Source organism: Adelges cooleyi, unplaced genomic scaffold (assembly GCF_023614345.1).
Source record: "Adelges cooleyi isolate 19-005CV unplaced genomic scaffold, UGA_ACOO_1.1 ACOO_flye_CR_arks_rails_tigmint_CR_PRNA_2, whole genome shotgun sequence".
NCBI lineage: Eukaryota > Metazoa > Arthropoda > Insecta > Hemiptera > Adelgidae > Adelges > Adelges cooleyi.
This window is the reverse complement of record NW_026095860.1, coordinates 11,202,202-11,221,362: the sequence shown is the minus strand read 5'-3', so window position 1 is coordinate 11,221,362 and position 19,161 is coordinate 11,202,202. Positions and strand designations below refer to the sequence as shown.

Here is a 19,161-nt window from a genome sequence, read left to right as displayed (position 1 = left end):
GAACTATTAACCGAGATTGATGATCATTTAAAAAAAAAAATGGCAAATATTCTTTAGCTATTTATTTTGATTTGAGCGTACAAATTTATAAATTGTTTTCAAATACTGTAATTTTTTTGTTTTTGAAGAAAAACAAAATAAGTCGTGGGACTACAGATAACATAGTAATAACCGGTTTATACTCGGTGTTTGTATTAACAAAATGCGATTTGTTATGCGTTCTGCAGAAAGAAAGCCTTTATTGGTGTTAAATTTTACTGCTTTTAAACACAAGTAGGTTTCATGTGTTTTTATTTCAAGACTCAAGTGTTAAATGTTAGAACTTACTGATAAAAATTAACACAGGGATGACACTAATCACACAAAAACGCGGCTTTTTAAGGCTAAACCTCTAAAATTGTATATCTGTAAATTATTATTGTTTGTTGTGTATAAATGTAACATATAATAACTGGTCCGTTACAAAATGGCCGTCACTTTTTTGCTTACATTGAAAGTGACCCTTCTACTTTCATCTATTCTGTAGAACTTATCTTAAGCCAGTTCTACACTGTCACGCAAAACGTTAGCGAAAATATTCGCTGAAATTTTCTGTGCTCTATAAGAAACATCAAACCCCAAGAAATGTTCGTGGGAACGTTCACATCCACGTGCCCAAAAACCCATGTAATTTACACCTCGCTAGCTCATTCAATGTAAAAAAAAAATTACAAGCCTTTTGCGTAATTTATCAATTAAATTATGTTGGCTACACTACCTCGTTTAACATTTCTAAAGGTTAAAATTGATTTATCAATGCTTGGTAATGTTATCAAAACTTGAAAAATCAGATGTACCTATGATACTACCAGATCAAGCCCAAGGTAAGGTCAGCTACTGATTTTCTAGTTTCAATAATTCAACTCCTCTTTCTAAATTCTTACAGTAAGGTTTAAGGTAATTGCTTTGTTTCACTTTTGTTATTTTATAATTTTTTTTTTTTTAATTCTAGTTACGCCATGTATCGAAATTTTCAACTTAACGGGAGTTTCTCCAATGTGCTCAAGGGGTGTACCGAAGTTGTATCTGCATCGTCAACCAAGACACCGCAAGCCGTTAAGTCATCATCAGTCAAACAAATTACACCATCTGAACCTATTCATTTAAATAATTATACTATGCAAAGTAGTTTGTTATCAAAGAAGATCCTGACATCAGTTGTTGCTACTCAGATTCGGTTGGCTCATACTGATATTAAGTATCCTGATTATTCAGCATATCGCCGTGATTCAGTAAAAAGTCCAACGGCGTCTAATCGAGATACCTATGAAAGTCGTAACGCTTTTACTTACATGGTTCTTGGAACCGCTGTTACTGGTACAGTATTTTGTGCCAAAGCTGTAGTTCATAAATTTGTCTTGTCGATGGCACCAGCTGCTGATGTTTTAGCTTTAGCGTCAATAGAGGTTAATCTCAATGAAATACCCGAAGGCAAGAATGCAACAATTAAATGGAGAGGAAAACCGTTATTTGTGAGACATCGTACAGCAGCAGAAATTCAAACTGAACAGAACACAAATGTGGCAGAGTTAAGAGATCCAGAGGATGATTCAGTAAGAGTGCAAAGACCCGACTGGCTTGTCATTGTGGGTGTGTGCACGCATCTTGGATGTGTACCTATTGCTAATGCTGGGGATTGGGGTGGATACTACTGTCCGTGCCATGGATCACATTATGATGCTGCAGGCAGAATTCGTAAGGGCCCTGCACCAACAAACATGGAAGTCCCACCTTACAAATTCATAGATGATAATACACTTGTCGTTGGTTAGTAAAGCGTTGCAGAAGTATTGTGTCCTTTAGATTGCACATATGTTATTAAATACTTGTCAAAATAAACCCTGTATCCTGCTGCTGTAAGTTAATTATTATAAAAATGTATTGTTAATTTATTACTCGGTTTGATTTTTAAATTAAACATTTCATGTAACCTATACCAATTCTCGGAATTACTTCAAACACAAATACAGCTTTGTTTTATTAAACATGATTAAGAAAATAAAAATAATTCATTTGTCTATTATTTTTGTGGTTTAAAGATAAAACAAAGGAATTAGTAGTATTGAAATCAAATGGCTACTTTAGTGTTAAGGACTTGGTTTATACTAAAATCAATTGAAGGAGTATTGTAATTGTTTTTTTTATGTCAAAAACTCAAGGTAATTATTATTAAAATATCCATAAAAAATAAACCATACCATGGATTTCCTCAATAAATTAGTTAGTAGAAAATAAAGTTTTTTTTATAATTATTAGTATACCAGATAATATTATATAAATTTCAGCTGTACATATTGTAGGGATCGTTATTAATATAGGTAGTAGGAAAAAAATAATATGTAGATATTCTAACTTGCACGCTGGTGTTGAATATTTTACTTTATTATTATATAATACATCTATGCAGTTTTTTTCAAAATCTAGGTGTTCACTATTACTGCACAGTGTTATAGTGGCAATCATTTGTAGTACTCATAGTTTTATTCATATATTAAAATTAATATAATTAAATCAAGGTAATAAACTTGACATGGAAGTGTAGACTGTAAGTTATAATTTTTCAGGGTAGAGCAGTGGCCGGCTGGGTCGGAGGACAAGAAAGTGATAGCCTGCAAAGCCTCTAAGGTTTTGGACTACTTGAGCTCATTAGATTCATTATTTTATACAAACTAACCGAGAAAAGATGAACTTATTATAATTATTGAGCAAAATCTGTTCTCTAATTATTCGACGGCTCTATATTTTACCCCAGTCCATCCCTAGGGAAATAGGATATTAATGTCAATTATTAAAAATTTTAATTCTTCAATTTTGGTATTTCAAATAAATTTTACGGAAGTAATTTGCTGACGTTAGTCGATTTACCCGTCAATGACAATTACGTTTTACAACTATTATTGTTTGTTTTTATACTTTGTGTTTCAACATTTCTTATATAATGTTAATTCAATGCTAACCTAATTATTTGTCTAAATGGTTAACTTATTGACATTCTGAATAGAATAAATGCTAGTTTTTTTTTTAATTAAAGAAAAAATGACCCAATGGTTACCGGTAATCGAACATAAAAATTATAGGGTACTAATAATAGTATTAATATTACTTTATAATAATAGATAACGTAAATTGTCTATTTCTAATTTCATTACCAACAATTACAGTTATATTTGTAACAGACAAATAAACTTGGGCATTTAACTATTTAGCTGTGTATAGCAAGCATAACACACACATACATGTTACCTACGAAAATTTAAGAGAAAAATAGTTTTGAAGGACAAAAATTAATAGTGTGGCGTTAGTCGTTTCGTAACCCGAAGGCAGAAAATGGAATTTATAAATATTTCAACTTACAATATATTTTTATGGATGATGATTATCAGTTTGTTTTATAATCCCTCAAAAATTAAGAAAAATTTTAAATAATTACAGGTAGTAGGATATTATTGACAAATAATGTATAACCAAAACCTTGTTTTTAAGAAAGGGTCACTTGTACCTAAAAAATTCACTTTACTAGGTGTCAGTTATAAAGTTTAACATCTTCTCTACAGGAGCTAAAATACCGATTGTATAGTTTGTGTTTTTGCGTTTAGTAATGAGAGTTGAGACTAAAATGTTTTATATTTTTATCCATGGTTGAAATATACAGATGATATTCGTCTCGAATTGTTATCTTCAGAAATAAAATGGCAGCGTAAGGAGATATCAATTTTACTATAATGTACTTTACTATTCCTATATATTTGACTGTGTAATTATATCACAGACTAGACTAGACTGAATCTATTCTGTGCTTATATACTTGACTTTGATTCCCTAGCCTTTACTGCTGACATATTTGTATTTATCATAGAATATTTGATGAAGAAGTATATGTGCAATAACCTTGTATATTTCAATCATGGTTTTACCGTTAAATCTAACAAATTTTCTGATAACTTAATAATCCAAACTAGAAAGTGACTTGTACCAGTAATTTCTTTTTTAAGCTACGCCATAACTCGAAAAAAATAGGTTACTTTAAAAGTTTTGTACCTAAATATACTTAATAATAATTTATTCAATCATTAATTTAATCATTTATCCGTAAATTAGTTGTCATATTTAAAATGGTTCCTAAAATCAATTTATGTCAAGTATCACCTCTTTTGCCACTTAATTCCATTTCCTTTAAGCAGGATTAATTTTCTTTTAATACTCTTAAAGTCAAAGGACAAACACGTCGTATATAGTTTATTTTATTTTCATTAATTTTAATTTTATCATAAGTTCAGGTATTATACACAATATTTGATTTATAAAATCTTAATCTAAGAGCACTTAGCCACGTAAGGAAAGTACATTTGAGGAGGAGCGGACTGCCACAATGAGACCGGCCTGTGAAAATGTTTGATATGTAAATAAGTAAATCCCTTGTATAAATTGTTAAGAATTAATTTGTATAAATTCGAACTTAAAGAACGCATTGTGGAGTTCTATTGGAATTAAAATGAGTCGTATTAATAGTACACATTTAACATCTTGGAAAATTACATTGGATCTATGTTATACTGTTTATCGGTGGCAGAAGACGAACGTATAATATTCAACGTTAGCATTCTCTAAAATAACCATTAAAATATTATTACCAATAAAATAAAAAATACAGATGGGGTACGGGTTACGATCGGGTGACGGGACACAAGCCGCGATAACAATATTGTTATTTGTTATTCTACCTATAAAAATTACAAGGAAATACGAGAGAAATGACTCTAGTGTCTAGATAATATAGGATAAACGTAAATGCGTGTGTCAAATAATATTGTATTTTTGATGACTAATAAACATCAATAATATTATGTAGATTTTAGATTTTAAACAACAAGTAAACATTTGAAATGAACCAATCAGCAAGATTTATGTTGAACAGTATAATATCGTTAGTATTTACTTATGAATAATGGACGCTAGGGTGGACCAAAAAAAATTGTTTTTTTTATTCTTCTCTTGACATTATTTCTCTTTATACAAAAAACAAGTTTTGAATATATATATATATATATTTATAATATATAATAGGCAATAGCTGACCGCTGTGCAATCATATTACCAAAAAAGTATTTTAGAGTACTATTATGGGTATATATATATATATATATATATATATATATATATATATCAATGTTTTCGTAAATTTTACATTCTAAGCCTAAATTAGTTGGATAGTAGTTTTTTTTGTAAAAAAAAAAAAAATACTGGTTTATTCCTCTTTTTCTAGTGATGATTTTATATACAAGTAACATCTGTTTAAAATTTATACCTTAAAAAATTAAAAACTAAAAAAATATTGGAAAACTGATGCTCGCAATCTCTAAAAATAATTTTAAAAATCTGAAAAAAATAGGGAAATATTATTTTACCCCAAGGAACATAATGTCAAGAGAAGAACAAAAAAAAACAATAAAAAATTGTTTTTGGTCATTACTAAACTAGGACCGATACAACTGATTTGATGATGAAGTGGCCCGATTACAGACCCGGTATACCTATAAAAATGACAAGTATATTATCTGCAATAATAGTATTTGAATATTTGGTGTTTAATGGCAATGCCATAAAAACAATTTATAAAATGATTTCAAATTATTTAAACGTTATTACAAAATATTATGTTGTGTAATACAAAATACTACTTCACGTAACTACATTTCATTATTGGTTAATAATGGAATGGTATAAGGATTGCTTGAACGGGAATTTGTCATGTTTTTCTAGAGGCAATACTGTTTTTAAGTTTTAACAATTAACAATAAAAATTCGCGTTTTAATGTATAAAAAAATGCTGTTATCTTGTGGATATAGTCAATTGTCGTCTACAACCATTTAATATAGTAAAACTTACTCGATACTATGGTTTTTTTTTCGTTCTATATTATGTGAATGTCAAGTAACCCACCACTCTACGGTCTATACCATATTATGTTGTAATATTATATACCAATTGGTGTTCCTGTTAAACCAATTAAATTCAATTGTAACTGAATACTGATAAGATAGCGGCAAGGCAACGTTACAGCATTTATTATATACAGTAATAATATTATACTCCCGGTTAATAGTTCCATGTTTATATAGTTTAAACATTTCCACAGAAGAGTTTGTAGTGTACACATCGATAAAAATTGAAAATGGCAAGTAGCTTTCGGCTTTACTAGTATTTGACAATAGTTGTTTTATTAAAATATGCAAATGTTGTATGGCTCCTCTACATTGTTATGCATTATCATAATTTAATTAATTAATTTTTTAAGTGAGCGTTTTAAATAAGTCGTTTAATCCTTGAAGCTGCATTCGAATCGGCAATGGAAATATTTTAGCTAACTTATACTTGCAATAGTATACTGGTATGTACTTCAATATTTTATATTATAAATAGTATGATTAATTAATTTCTATTATACTCGATAGATTACGAAAAAAATGTTAATTGTATTAATGTGTATGGGCTTATTTATTGTAGCTATCATACGCTCTCATTACATTTAACTATCTCTGACAATTTATTGTAATAAGTTTTAGTGGTGGCTAATAAGTGGCAGTTCAAAAAATGACCCTCACATCCTTTAAACTAAAGAAAAATAAATACGAATTTAAAATGCATTTTTAATATTATGTTTTAAATAGGCGTCTGTTATAGTAAGTTAAATATTTGTCTGTAATCCAAAAGAAACACGATGAGCATACTTTACGCTTTGGATGTTTAATAAAACAATATGACCCAACCTAATAACCCCCTGTTGGGCTTTTCTAGGAAAATGATTTGACAATGCCACTGTAAATGACTAGATGTTATTAGGAAATAATATCAATTTGTATGAAATCATACATTATTTATATAAAAAAATTTGAAATAAGACCTTTACTTTTTAAATAATATAATATTATAGTTATTACAAATTTTATACTGTAATTTTTTTAAATTTAATAATAGCTCAAGCTAAGAAACTTTCAATTGAAATCTTAATTATACCTCAATCTTAATATAAGTAGCTTTTGATGTTCAAGTTAAGAATATTATTTTTAAGGGTAGTTTTAGATATACTACGGCCACCGGAAGAACGCTACTGGGCTAGTACTTGATTGGGAAAAACCAAGTAGAGGAATCGAAATCATATTTTTAATTTGCGCTCAAAACATAAAATTATTGACAAATAATTACAGACAATAGGGTCCTTACCCACATTCAAAATTATATTATGTATTATTTTTTCCATTCTGATTCGTACACCCAGATAATTTGATTATCCATATTTTTCCCATCTTCATTATTCATACAGTGAACCATAGAACTACTATGAATAAACAGAACAACCAGGGGATGCGTGACTGCCCTTAATTTTGATCTCCTTCTTTTAATATTGTACCATAGATATTTCACTTAAGTAATAGTAATGTCAGGTCGTTGGATGTTTAACGTCCTGTGATTGGTCCATTATATTTTAATTAATCCTTTTATATAATGAAATTTTGTTTATAGTGCAACCCGGGATAAGACTTATTTTAAGTTTTAGTTCTGTTCATACAAAAACAATTTCTAATATATACTATTAATTTTTTTCAGATTTTATCAACAAGCTATCCATAAAGTAAAACATGTATAAAAAATGAATCAAAATGAAAAGTGGTATGCAAATATTATATTATTATTAAAAACATTTTTGATTTTATTATATCTAAATGGTTCATGGAAAATAATTTTTTTTTTTAACGTCAATGATTATAATCTTGTTGAAATTACTGAGATAATTGTTTTATTTAAAATGATGTAATTTCTATCTAAGTGCAAACTTAATATCTATAATATAGCAATTAATATTTGTTTTAGAAAAATAGGTGTACTTAATACTAACCAACAAAATTGTTGTATATAGTAAAGAAATGACAAGTATTTTGAAAGATACATTTCTAAAGTGAAATCATGAATGTTTGCTTTGTTTTATATTTTATTAATCTATAATGGTTTGCATTACATAAATGATTTTTTTTTAATTTTCATCAAATCGGTGCATAAAAATCTAATTAGAAAACAGACACCTTATATTATGTTGAACAACAGTAAATTTAAAGCTTGTGTTTCTTTATTATCTTTATTCAATTGTATTTGACACCTGCAGTTTTTTTAATGAAATATGAGCAATATATTTTTTTTCAATTTGACATAATATATGCACTTATTGTTAATTGTTTATTTATTGTGAAATATGAATGGCTATGCAATTTTATTCATTTTGTTTCAAATAAAACAGCTGATAAATCAATTCGTTTATAAATTCAGATATGTCGTATGTCCGATTAAACCGTCAGGATATAAGTCAACAAGTGAAACGGATTTATCCTTCCAGAATCAGAGGTAGTAAATCAATAGTTGTTATTTTTAAAAAAAATAATAAACTATTGCAATTAAAAAATAATTTAAATTATATATTGTTTCATAAAAATAATCAAAACCGAAGGAATAACTTAACACATAATATTATTTTAATGAATAAGCATTTTACAAATTTAATAGTTTTGGTAACATTTATATGTTATGCACTATATAACTATAAACAATGGCTTACTATTTTTTTGTGGCAACAAAATATAATTACAACTACAATGTTGAACCCTTATATGCAAAATCATGAGAAAATACCATAGGTAGTGACGTGCTTAGCATGCACTTACGGTTAAACAAGATAATGATTAATTTGTTAATTAATTATTAAGGGTTAGCACCCTTCCCTCCCTACTGTCTTGTTACTAACCAATAGGACAATGATTGTTAATGATTTTTTTCTTTACTGGTTGATAGTTGTTGAAATTATAAAAATATTTTTTGAAGTTTAATTTACTAAAAATACTAATGATTCTTTATTTTACTGATGGTGTATTGATTTACAGTTTGTTAAGTTTAAGATTCATTAAATTGACTAAAATATTGAAATTCAAAGTGTAATAATTTCTATTCAAATTTAATAGAAACTCTATGTATTATTTTCTGTAAAAGAGTTGTAGAAACAGTAGGTATTTCAATTTTCATTGCTTTAGTTTACATTAACTATCTTAAGATAAAAATGATCACTTTTTGAATGTATGCATATTGCATAAGTTAAATAATTAAATTTTTATAGTGTTTTTACAATTACTTACAATCGCGTAATTTGAACAACAGTTTTTGCCAAACCAATATGTTTTTTATACTCCATAATCTAATAAGTTTTATGTACACTTTGTATACTAGTTTTTGTACTCTTCAATTTAAAAATAATCAATTTGGACGTGTATTTTTTTCAGATATTTTACATTTTAGTAGACCTGGGGTAAACAAAAACTCTCTTTTAACTTTTTTGATTGGTGTCATATTTGGTTTATTTTTTGCCTACACTGCAATATCTGTCACTGAATGTCATTTTAAAGATATTGCTATATTTCCATCGAAATATTCTTACGGGTTTAGTGATCATGCGAAAAAGCACAAAGATGCTCATTCTCATGACCATAATGACGATGAAAATATGATTGGTGATGATGTTGAAGTAAAACCTCATGGAGAAAACGAAACATTACACTTCCGTAAGTCAAATTTAAAAATAATTTAAGTTGGCCAAAAAAATAGTATAAAATATGAAAAGTAAATTTTTATCTTTAATTGGTTGCTCAGGTTTTCTTTGTTAATTGGATTAAACATTTTCTTTTACAAACATTTGTATTTATTTTATTATTTTATGTATCGGAAAATATTTTTGAATGAAAATGTATATAAATATTCTAATTATTTTATAATTAAATAAATCATAAATATTAGATATGCCTCTTTTTTTTTATAACAAACACATTAAATTCTCTTGAAAGGCCACCCCCTCAAACTTCTTCATAATACGATTTTGATTTACTATTCAAGTTTAGCCATACATGTTAAAACAAAAGAATATGACTGCCTATGATTTATGATCCAATTGAATTGTATTTTTATGTAAATATATTTGGTCCAGAAGTAAATATTGTAAAATACAAACAAATAAGTAATTGTTAAAAAAAATTCTTTTTAGATGAAGACACTGTGGCTCAAGAACTTAAAAAAAGAGTTCGAGTACTTTGTTGGGTAATGACAAATCCCAGTAATCACATGAAAAAAGCGAGGCATGTCAAAGCTACATGGGGAAAACGATGTAATACATTATTGTTTATGAGTACTGCTAAAGGTTATACAATTTTCTTTTGTTATAATTTAAAATTGTGTTTTTTTTTATTAAAAATTTTTTTTTTTTTTATTATTGTAGAAGAGAGTTTACCAACTATTGTTTTGCCTGTAAAAGAAGGACGAAATCATTTATGGGGGAAAACTAAAGAAGCTTTCAAGTACATTTATAACAACTACGATGATTATGATTTTGTTCTTAAAGCAGATGACGATACGTAAGTTATATTATTATAACCCATGTTTTAACATTTTTAACAATGATTTTTTACTTTATGTTTTATAATCTTAAGATCAAGGGTAAATACATATTGTTTTGTTATTACATCCTTGAAGGGTACACGAAAAAAAACAGATGTCATTTTTTTAAAAATTACTATTTTATTGTTATAAAATTAGTATTTGATACGAAACGAATATGTTCTTTATTTTTAAACACAATTAACAACAAAAACTGAACATTTTTTAAAAGTTTCGCTTTTTACATTTTAAAACATTTTTTTAAGTATTATTTAAACATGTTTTTCTTAGATTTAATAAAAATTACTTTCTTGGTTTTTTTCCTGTTCCATTTGGTTTGAGCTGATTGTTGGTTCATTAATGTTATTATAATGATATTTTAAGTATACTTTGTTTGTTTTTAGGTATGTTATAGTTGAAAACTTAAGATATTTACTTATGTCATATGATCCAAACTCGCCTATCTATTTAGGGTGTAGGTTTAAGCCTTACGTGAAACAGGGCTATATGAGTGGTGGTGCAGGTAATATAAATATGTTATTCTCAACCCAATTATTTGTTTTTAGCTTTAATATTTTTAGTGTGTCATTATTATTATTATTGTTGTGTGTGTGGTTTTGAGAAGGACAAATGACCATATGGATAAGGTGGCAGTGTGTTAGCGCTTCCTGTCATGCTATAACTTGGGGAAAAACGATCTGACCGAGTCAAAATTTGTATAAAAAATGTATTAGGCATGTCCTTATTCATAAATTGCCTCAAATCGAAATTTTGTCTAACCCCCCACTTTTTCTCGGGTTAGGTTATATTAAGGGTTGGAATTTTTTTTAAAAAAAATTTTCTTATAAAAAAACCTAGTAAAATTATAATTGTAAATTTTGAAGGCTATTTTGAGCTTAAAAACTTGAAATTTAGTATATGACCTATCTTTAAATACTTCAAAAATACACAAAAGCAACTGAAAGGTATGTTATTTAGTAAAAAAAAAACAAACTGTAACTTAAGGAAAAATCAGGAATACTAGATATTAATAAAAACTTGTGAAAACACAACATTTTTATAGCCTATATTTTCTTTAAAGTAATTATTATAAACATTTTTAACGTTAAAATAAAAAATTTTTTAGGTTATTTATTAAGTAAATATGCAGTAAGAAAGTTTGTGGAAGAAGCAATACCTAATGAGCGGTGTCGTCAAGATACTGGTGGTGCTGAAGACGTTGAAATTGGTAGATAAACTATTTGAATATCAGGGTCAATGGAAACTCATTTGTCTTTTTTTCAGGAATATGTCTACAATTAGTAGGTGTAAAAGCTGGTGACACTAGAGATAGTTTGGGCCGTGGCCGATTCTTTCCGTTTGTACCGGAACACCACCTCATACCTGGACATACTACACCAGATTTTTGGTACTGGCAGTATTTATACTACCCTGGTGTAGAGGTAAAATAGATTTATTGTAAATTTAAATACTATTTATTATATTATATTATATATTCTATAATATTTGTTGTTAATGTCAAGGGCATGGACTGCTGTTCGGACACTGCGATTTCATTCCATTATGTTTCTCCCAATAGCATGTACGTACTGGAGTATTTGATTTACCACTTGCGACCATACGGAGTGTCACAGAACTTAGATATCGCCGTCTCTAAAACGATTAACGCCGACGAACATAATAAATATATCAAGACTGATCAACTGACGAATAAAACATTAAATGATTTAACATAAACGTGTGTTTTACATATCATCAGGGGAAGGCTATTTATTTGGAATTCTACTTTTTACTATTAAAAATACTACTATGGTATACAAATAGAGACTATCCATTTTGTGCCATTTATCTGCTAATTTTAGCAAACCATACCTACTTACATAACTTTACCATTTAATATTTTATTTCAAAAATTCTAGTCAATTTGCTCATTGGAGCTCTGAACAAACGTTACTAGAGCTTAAATTTAATAATATTATTTGTCGATAAAATTATAATTATGTATAATTAATAATATTTTCTTGGTGTTCATAAAAAAAAAAAAAAATAAATAATAAGATCAAATTCCTTCAAATATGTTAATAATATAATAATTATTACATTGATTAACTATTATTATTGATTATTTAAGATCTTCTAAATCTTGTCAGTTTAACCAAAGATATTGTAGTAAAATAAAATGTATAATTTAATATATTTTTCCATGTCATTAATTAGTGTTTATCGTGATTATTTATATTTATATTATCTATACTTTTTTTCAACATTTATATACATTCAAACTGTGTTAAATAAAGTTATCCTCATTTAGTTGATAGATATTTAACTATTGAGAAACTACTGTGATTTGTTATACAGCTAATCCATTACAAAATTGGTTCTACTCTTAGTACTATTATAAATGTGATTAAAATATTCCAAATATTGAAAGATGCTTCGGGTATTTATTTATTTTTTATTTATAGTGTTGCCTAAAAATAATTGTATCAATTTTTTTAAAATATATAATTAAACTTCTTGTATTTTTAAATTACTAAAGTATTTATTATAAATTTAATATGTTTTAGTTATGGACCAACTGAGATTAATAGGACTTGTAAATTTTAAATCACTTACATTTTACATGTTTATTTAAACATTTTCAAAATATAAAAATATAATGTAATCTTTTAATTATTTTAAATTGTTGTTTGTTGTAATTTTTGATCTAGTAAAATATTTCTTAGTACAAGATAATAGTTAACTTTTATTATTATTATTATTATTATTATTATTATAAGTACAAGTTTTATTCAAAAAAGTTATTGAATGAATCCATCATTGATCATGGGTAAAATGTTTGTTTATAAAATTATTAAAATGTAAAACACTCTTGATGGTTTTGCGTGAATAAAAACGCTTAGAAAAAGAGGTAGAAATTCATAAAAAAAAAACGGAAAATTACCTTATTTTTACACATTTACACTATTTTGAATACTGTGTACATATTCCCCTGTTTTTTCAACTTTTTGTGTCATTAATTAAGTATTTATCGTGATTTTTTTATATTGATATTATCTATACTATTACTTTAATTTACATTTTCTTTGTTTTTGTTAAATTTAGGAAATAGATATTTACAATTTTTCGTACTTAAAACTTGAAATTACTTCATTTGAATGGCTTTTTTTTCAGCCTTCGGAAACAAATCGATTAGTTTTAGAATGGATAACTCAATGAAAATCATATTTTAAATTTGTAGTTTTAAGGATAAAATGTTAAATCGGTGTGTAGTAACTGCAAATACTTTGAAGTTAGAACTTATATATTCTACAACTATTCTAATAGATACGGCTTTTCAAGGAAAAATATATAGGTATGACAGCAACTTTCACAACATGGCGGCCAATGTTCTCCCGTTAGAAATATGCGGCATCTATTTTGTGGTTATCACAAGCAGCTGTTGCTGTCATTCGTGTGACCCATTAACTATTTACCTCCACGGTCCCATCATGTTCGTTTATTGTACCACGGTTATAACTTTTAGATAATATCGATGACCGTGTTCATCCACATATTGTGTCATAATGATATTATTACGCTGCCATTTTACTTTTGAAGATAATAATTCAAGACGATGTCCAATAACCTATATATTTCTACCATGGTAGAGACTAGTGAGTAGTGAGATCCGAGGTTGAATCTTATATTATTTACCTATGCTGTCGGTCGTTATATTTACAGACGCATTACACGCTATATAATTGTTTTAATTTTCTTTTATTGCATCGAGTTGGATACCATTTAAGAATGTTGAAGACGGTCGTCGTTTTGAATGGAATGTGCGCCATGACGTAGTTCCAACTTCCAGCGAGCCGTCATGACTGCGCTGACAGCGGGACCTGGTGACGTCACCAAGTCTACTACTCATGCGCATTTGAGTTCCCAGTTGGGTATTATATACGTATATGTGTATGCATATTATACGACAATAGCCGTGCTCGTACTACCCGCCCGCCACTAGTAGTATAAGGTAATAAAGTAGTACAAGTAATAAATTATGGAAATTTTTGGTTACTGCTAGTCTCTGGAGGATAAAATACAAATATTTGTTCGTTCCATGATCTCATATTTGACAGTGTAATCTCGTCGTGTTGCCATATTTTGGCAAAATTTCTAAATGTTAATATACATGCAGTCAGCTATATCATAGTCTGGTGATGAGATGAGAATATTGAAATACTCTGTTAGTACTCGACGGCGAATTTGGCTCCAAATGTTCAAACGGGTTTTGTGCGTGCTGATCCGAATTTTCGCCTGTTAATGGTTTGATCATGACGTTTTACCTTGCCCTTCCTTGACAAACAAAAACTGTTAAAATCGTTTGGATATTGTTGGGACGTTCTTATTATGTACAATATTATGGCTGCGTGTGATCCGGGAACTGAACCATACGAAAGCTGGGAAGCTCTGGACGATCCTTCTGTAAGTATTATTCATAAGTAAAACCAATTGCCCAAACTTTGGGTTCTATTGTAAAGTATTCTCCTAATTATTCTTATAGTCTTGTCTCGCAACATTGTAATGTGAAGTAAAACTATTGTGATAACATTATATCTTGTGTAAACCCAATAATTGTTGCAAGATATTATGCTTGAGGCTGATTAGCTGATATTAGATTTTCGTAGTCTACTTTTGTATTGTATTTATTTACATTTACGTTTGGTTTTAGGTTCTGAGTACACAAATTAAAAAAATGCAGTTGGCTTCGGCATCGAAAAACGAGAAGTAACTTCCAATTATAATATAATATTATTTACTCTATGGATAGAAATCATTTTCGTTTAATTTTCATTCTAGCAATAGTAATGTTGTGATATCATTACCACCTGGATTGCAATTGTCCTACAACCACCATCAACAAATGACAATACCTCAACAGCCAACTGTAAAAATTTTAAAACGACCACCAAAAGTAGATGTTGCCAATGAATCAGCTGATAAGCCTAAATTGCTTGTGAAGTCTTTAGAGCAAGTATGAATCGTTATAATTTTACTAATAAGAATTGATATGAATTTACTTTACTAGGAATTTTTTTTTTGTGGTTTGAAAATAAAATTGCTAAAGAACATTGTGCTCCAGTATTATGTCTTAATTTAAGGAGGAGGAGTGGTTGAGTGGGTAAGGCGGCAGTGTGTTAGCGCTCACTGTTGCTGGTTCGACACTCGGTTACGGGCGCTTTGTTTGCTGGGCGAGCAATCGTCCAGTGAAAAGGAGCAGCTATCCCCCTATATCCGGCAATGGACTGACGATCCGTCCCGGATAGCGAATTCGTAAAATAACCATCTCATGATGGCAGCGTTGGGCCTTCTTGACTCGTTAAGCTACATAATGATGATGATTATGTCTTAATTTACTCCTTGCCCTGTATGACTTTTTTTTTTGTTCAATTAAAAAAAATGGATTTGTATTTTGCTTAAAACAATATTATTATTTGCCTGTAATCTTAAATGAAAATTAACAACACCGCTCCGATGTGGTGGTGGGGAACCTTGTAGACATCTCGCGCATAATATACTCACATACTTATGTGTTGATAATTCTTAAAGTTTAAGAAGTTTTTGAACTAGTGAAGTCTGCGGATTTCTGACTTAGAATAATAAAAATAAACTATAATTTAGTAAAAAAAAAAAACAAAAAAATTATGCTTAGTAAAGTAAATTTGTTTCTAAGAATTTCATAATAAAAATACGATAATGTGTAATTATTTTCTTTTAGAGAAAACAGGAATACGCGGAAGCAAGATTACGAATAATGGGAGAAGAGTTAGGTGATGAAAATGTCGACGATGAAGGGTAAATTATATTTTTGTGTTACAATAAAAACGTAATAACACATGATTTACAATTAAAGTTTTTAAGACATGTTTTTATAAGAACCCAAAGTTTTAATATAACAATATAAATTGGTAAATTAAAATCATAAGATAAGGTGATTTACACTCATCTTTCCTAAATAAAGTAGATGATTAGTTAAATAGGCTGTATGAATGTAGTTCAATTAAAATAACAAAACTATTGCACTGGTAAAAATTAACTACATGAAAACGAGCTATTACAGTGGAAATAAGTTATAACACATTTGTTTGTTGTAAGCAATGTTTTATTAGAAGTTATTTTGCTTTGTTACAAAGTCGCTCGCTAGGACTATATTTTGTTTTTGATTACCACTAACTTTTTAATGAGTAATTTTCATTGTATACTAAATACATTTTATACAACAAAATTGATATTATGATACATCCATATGTAATAAAATATTTTTTTGTTAAATAAAAAAACTGATACATGCCAAAAGTAAATTTATTCTATAGAGTAATAACTAAAATAACTTATCTAACACTTGTAAACATTAACAATAATTACTAATATTTACATATCAAAATGGTAATCTTATCATTCATTATTTTAATTTTTATTACAAGCCTACTTTCGATAATTTGATAAACAAAATGTTATACAAATTAAAATTATTAAGAACATTTATACAGCATGTATTAATTCAATTTTGAACTGTCCTCTATTTTATGAAAACACCTCGCTACTGATTATTTTATATTAATATAACTGTGGACACAGAATCAACTTATCGATTTAATTTTTATTATTTCAGGGCTAGTTCTTCTGGTAGCACAAAGTTTGAAGTACTTCGTCAACCATTAGTCCGCACGCTAGTCGAAGACAATGTGATTCGGCAACCGCGTGGGCCTGACAACACCAAAGGTTTTAACCATCGTAGCTAACCCTATTGATTTACAAACTAAATATATTAACTTTTTGAATCGCCGGTTTTCAAATAAAATAAATAAATAATCTATATTATACTTTAAAAACAAAATCATTTAGTTGTAAATATTAAGGCTTATAATAATTAATTATTAATAATACCTCTTGATACTGAATAATTTTTGGGAATGGATGAGATGAGATTTAGGTCTCCATTGGTGGGCGCCTGAAGTGCTGTGTTAATGACAAAATCTAGTCAGATGGAACCGCTCCAGTACTAATAAATTCTTCCGTTTATGTTTTAAGTATCAGAGTTTTTTTTAATCGCTGTATATTGTATTGTAAATAAGATAAATGTGTGTCTGATTTCTCACATTATATTTTGTTAAATGGTTTAATTTTAGCATTTTTAATAACGAATACATATATATATATAGTGTCCATAACTTGTTATGGTGTTCTTTCTTTTAAAATTGATTAGTGAAATTTAACGAATAATGTGTCAACAAAATATTATTTTAAAACTTAATTAGGAAAAATAAACAAACGATTTTGATTTGTATATTTTTGTAATTGATTTGTTTTTTTATTCTTCAAACATTGTTATTTTTGTTCAAGTTTAACAAAAAAGTTAATTAAAATTATTGTAATTTTAGCCTGATGTAAAATAATTTTTTTTTTTTTAATTTACTGTTGTAAATTGATGCGGTGAAGGAGTTAAAACATTAGACAAACATAGGTTATCCGTTATACGTTGATGTATTTTTTTTATTATACATACTACAAGAAAATGAATATATAATTATTTCAACAATATTATCAAAATATTTTTTTAATTATTTGGTCTAATATGTTTAGACCAATATGCCAACTCAGATGCATATTAAAACAAATGTTTTTAATGCAATTTTCCTTACTACGTAGATTGTAAAACATGATAAATATAATATTAATTCTTTTTAATTGAATGTTTAATATACATTGGTTTTATTAACTCGAGTTAGTCAGTACTATAACTATGATTGAAGCGCTAATTTTACTTTTATATGTCTAGGATATATGAATATTTTTATTATATATTTAACTCTATAACTGTTTTTGGACTATGTAAACACATGTCGTCTTGGAGGCGGCGGTGTTAATCCAACTGGACACCAGGACTTGGCACAAAGTTGATTTGGTACACCTTGAGGATTACACATGCACAAATTGCAAAATCCCACAAACACTAATTCTCCTGGTTCACACGGACCTAAAATATGCATCAATTTTTTCTAAATGATTTTAAAAAATATTTGCAGCATTATTTAATCATTGTTTAAACTCTACTTTTTAATAAATGTATATTTTGGGTGTTGTTAATTTTTAATTTGTTTAAAGCACTTACTTTATGGATAAATAGATAAGGTTTTAAACAAATTCTTTTTTTTTTAAATCAACAAGTGTTATCGGGTGGTATTGTTATATTTTGTTTAAGCAAACAAAAAAGCATATATAGGTGTGTCCGTCGGTGTTTGGACATAACAAAATCTAACAAATCTAATCTGTAGTTTTCGATAGACAACCCGTTAATTAAGAAAACAAGACGTTTAACTTAAACTAACAAGTGTGCACTTTATAGAGCATGAACTTCTTGGTCCTGATAATAAGTTACAATACGTCTTGGTTAAGTGTACTGAATAAGTAAAATTCCTCTCTTCCTTCACCTCCCATCTTTCGGTTGACGGTGGAAATCGGTTTGTACTCTTAATTGGAATTATATTACAATGTAATATGTATAAGCCAATTATTTAAAAAAATACATTTAAATTTGTTCACCTATCAGAATAGGTATTCTATAATAGTAACGGCTCATCACGTACCTTCAGGTTTGATGTTTCTCAGTCCGTGTG

General features: G+C 28.1%; 3 protein-coding genes across 6 annotated transcripts; all 3 read left to right on the top strand.

Annotated features, from left to right (window-relative positions):
- Positions 1-740: 740 nt before the first annotated feature.
- LOC126833740 (cytochrome b-c1 complex subunit Rieske, mitochondrial) lies at positions 741-1,973 on the top strand. 2 transcript variants are annotated; one of them, XM_050565247.1, is made up of 2 exons: positions 741-863; positions 992-1,973. In XM_050565247.1, exon 2 carries the CDS (start codon positions 999-1,001, stop codon positions 1,809-1,811), a length of 813 nt encoding a protein of 270 aa, XP_050421204.1. In that variant the 5' UTR covers positions 741-863; positions 992-998; the 3' UTR covers positions 1,812-1,973. The 2 variants fall into 2 exon arrangements, with proteins under 2 accessions (XP_050421204.1, XP_050421203.1); XM_050565246.1 differs by having other exon boundaries at positions 808-924.
- Positions 1,974-5,978: 4,005 nt separating this feature from the next.
- Positions 5,979-12,573, top strand: LOC126833663 (glycoprotein-N-acetylgalactosamine 3-beta-galactosyltransferase 1-like). 3 transcript variants are annotated; one of them, XM_050565113.1, is made up of 10 exons: positions 5,979-6,428; positions 7,646-7,708; positions 8,331-8,434; positions 9,361-9,639; positions 10,116-10,268; positions 10,347-10,482; positions 10,909-11,027; positions 11,631-11,732; positions 11,789-11,946; positions 12,028-12,573. In XM_050565113.1, exons 3-10 carry the CDS (start codon positions 8,362-8,364, stop codon positions 12,238-12,240), a joined length of 1,233 nt encoding a protein of 410 aa, XP_050421070.1. In that variant the 5' UTR covers positions 5,979-6,428; positions 7,646-7,708; positions 8,331-8,361; the 3' UTR covers positions 12,241-12,573. The 3 variants fall into 3 exon arrangements, with proteins under 3 accessions (XP_050421070.1, XP_050421068.1, XP_050421071.1); XM_050565111.1 differs by having other exon boundaries at positions 5,981-6,428; positions 8,360-8,434; positions 12,028-12,571; XM_050565114.1 differs by lacking the exon at positions 8,331-8,434 and having other exon boundaries at positions 5,983-6,428; positions 12,028-12,571.
- Positions 12,574-14,163: 1,590 nt separating this feature from the next.
- LOC126833749 (SUZ domain-containing protein 1) lies at positions 14,164-18,046 on the top strand. The gene is made up of 5 exons (XM_050565257.1): positions 14,164-14,968; positions 15,216-15,271; positions 15,344-15,518; positions 16,263-16,339; positions 17,157-18,046. Exons 1-5 carry the CDS (start codon positions 14,894-14,896, stop codon positions 17,284-17,286), a joined length of 513 nt encoding a protein of 170 aa, XP_050421214.1. The 5' UTR covers positions 14,164-14,893; the 3' UTR covers positions 17,287-18,046.
- Positions 18,047-19,161: the final 1,115 nt, after the last annotated feature.

Coding starts and splice junctions, on each gene's coding strand:
- LOC126833740 (XM_050565247.1), top strand. CDS start 999: ATGTATCGAAATTTTCAACTTAACGGGAGTTTCTCCAATGTGCTCAAG.
- LOC126833663 (XM_050565111.1), top strand. Junction 10,483..10,908: donor CTTAAAGCAGATGACGATAC/GTAAGTTATATT, acceptor GTTTGTTTTTAG/GTATGTTATAGTTGAAAACT. Junction 11,028..11,630: donor CTATATGAGTGGTGGTGCAG/GTAATATAAATA, acceptor AAAATTTTTTAG/GTTATTTATTAAGTAAATAT.
- LOC126833749 (XM_050565257.1), top strand. CDS start 14,894: ATGTACAATATTATGGCTGCGTGTGATCCGGGAACTGAACCATACGAA. Junction 14,969..15,215: donor AAGCTCTGGACGATCCTTCT/GTAAGTATTATT, acceptor GTTTGGTTTTAG/GTTCTGAGTACACAAATTAA. Junction 15,272..15,343: donor TCGGCATCGAAAAACGAGAA/GTAACTTCCAAT, acceptor TTTTCATTCTAG/CAATAGTAATGTTGTGATAT.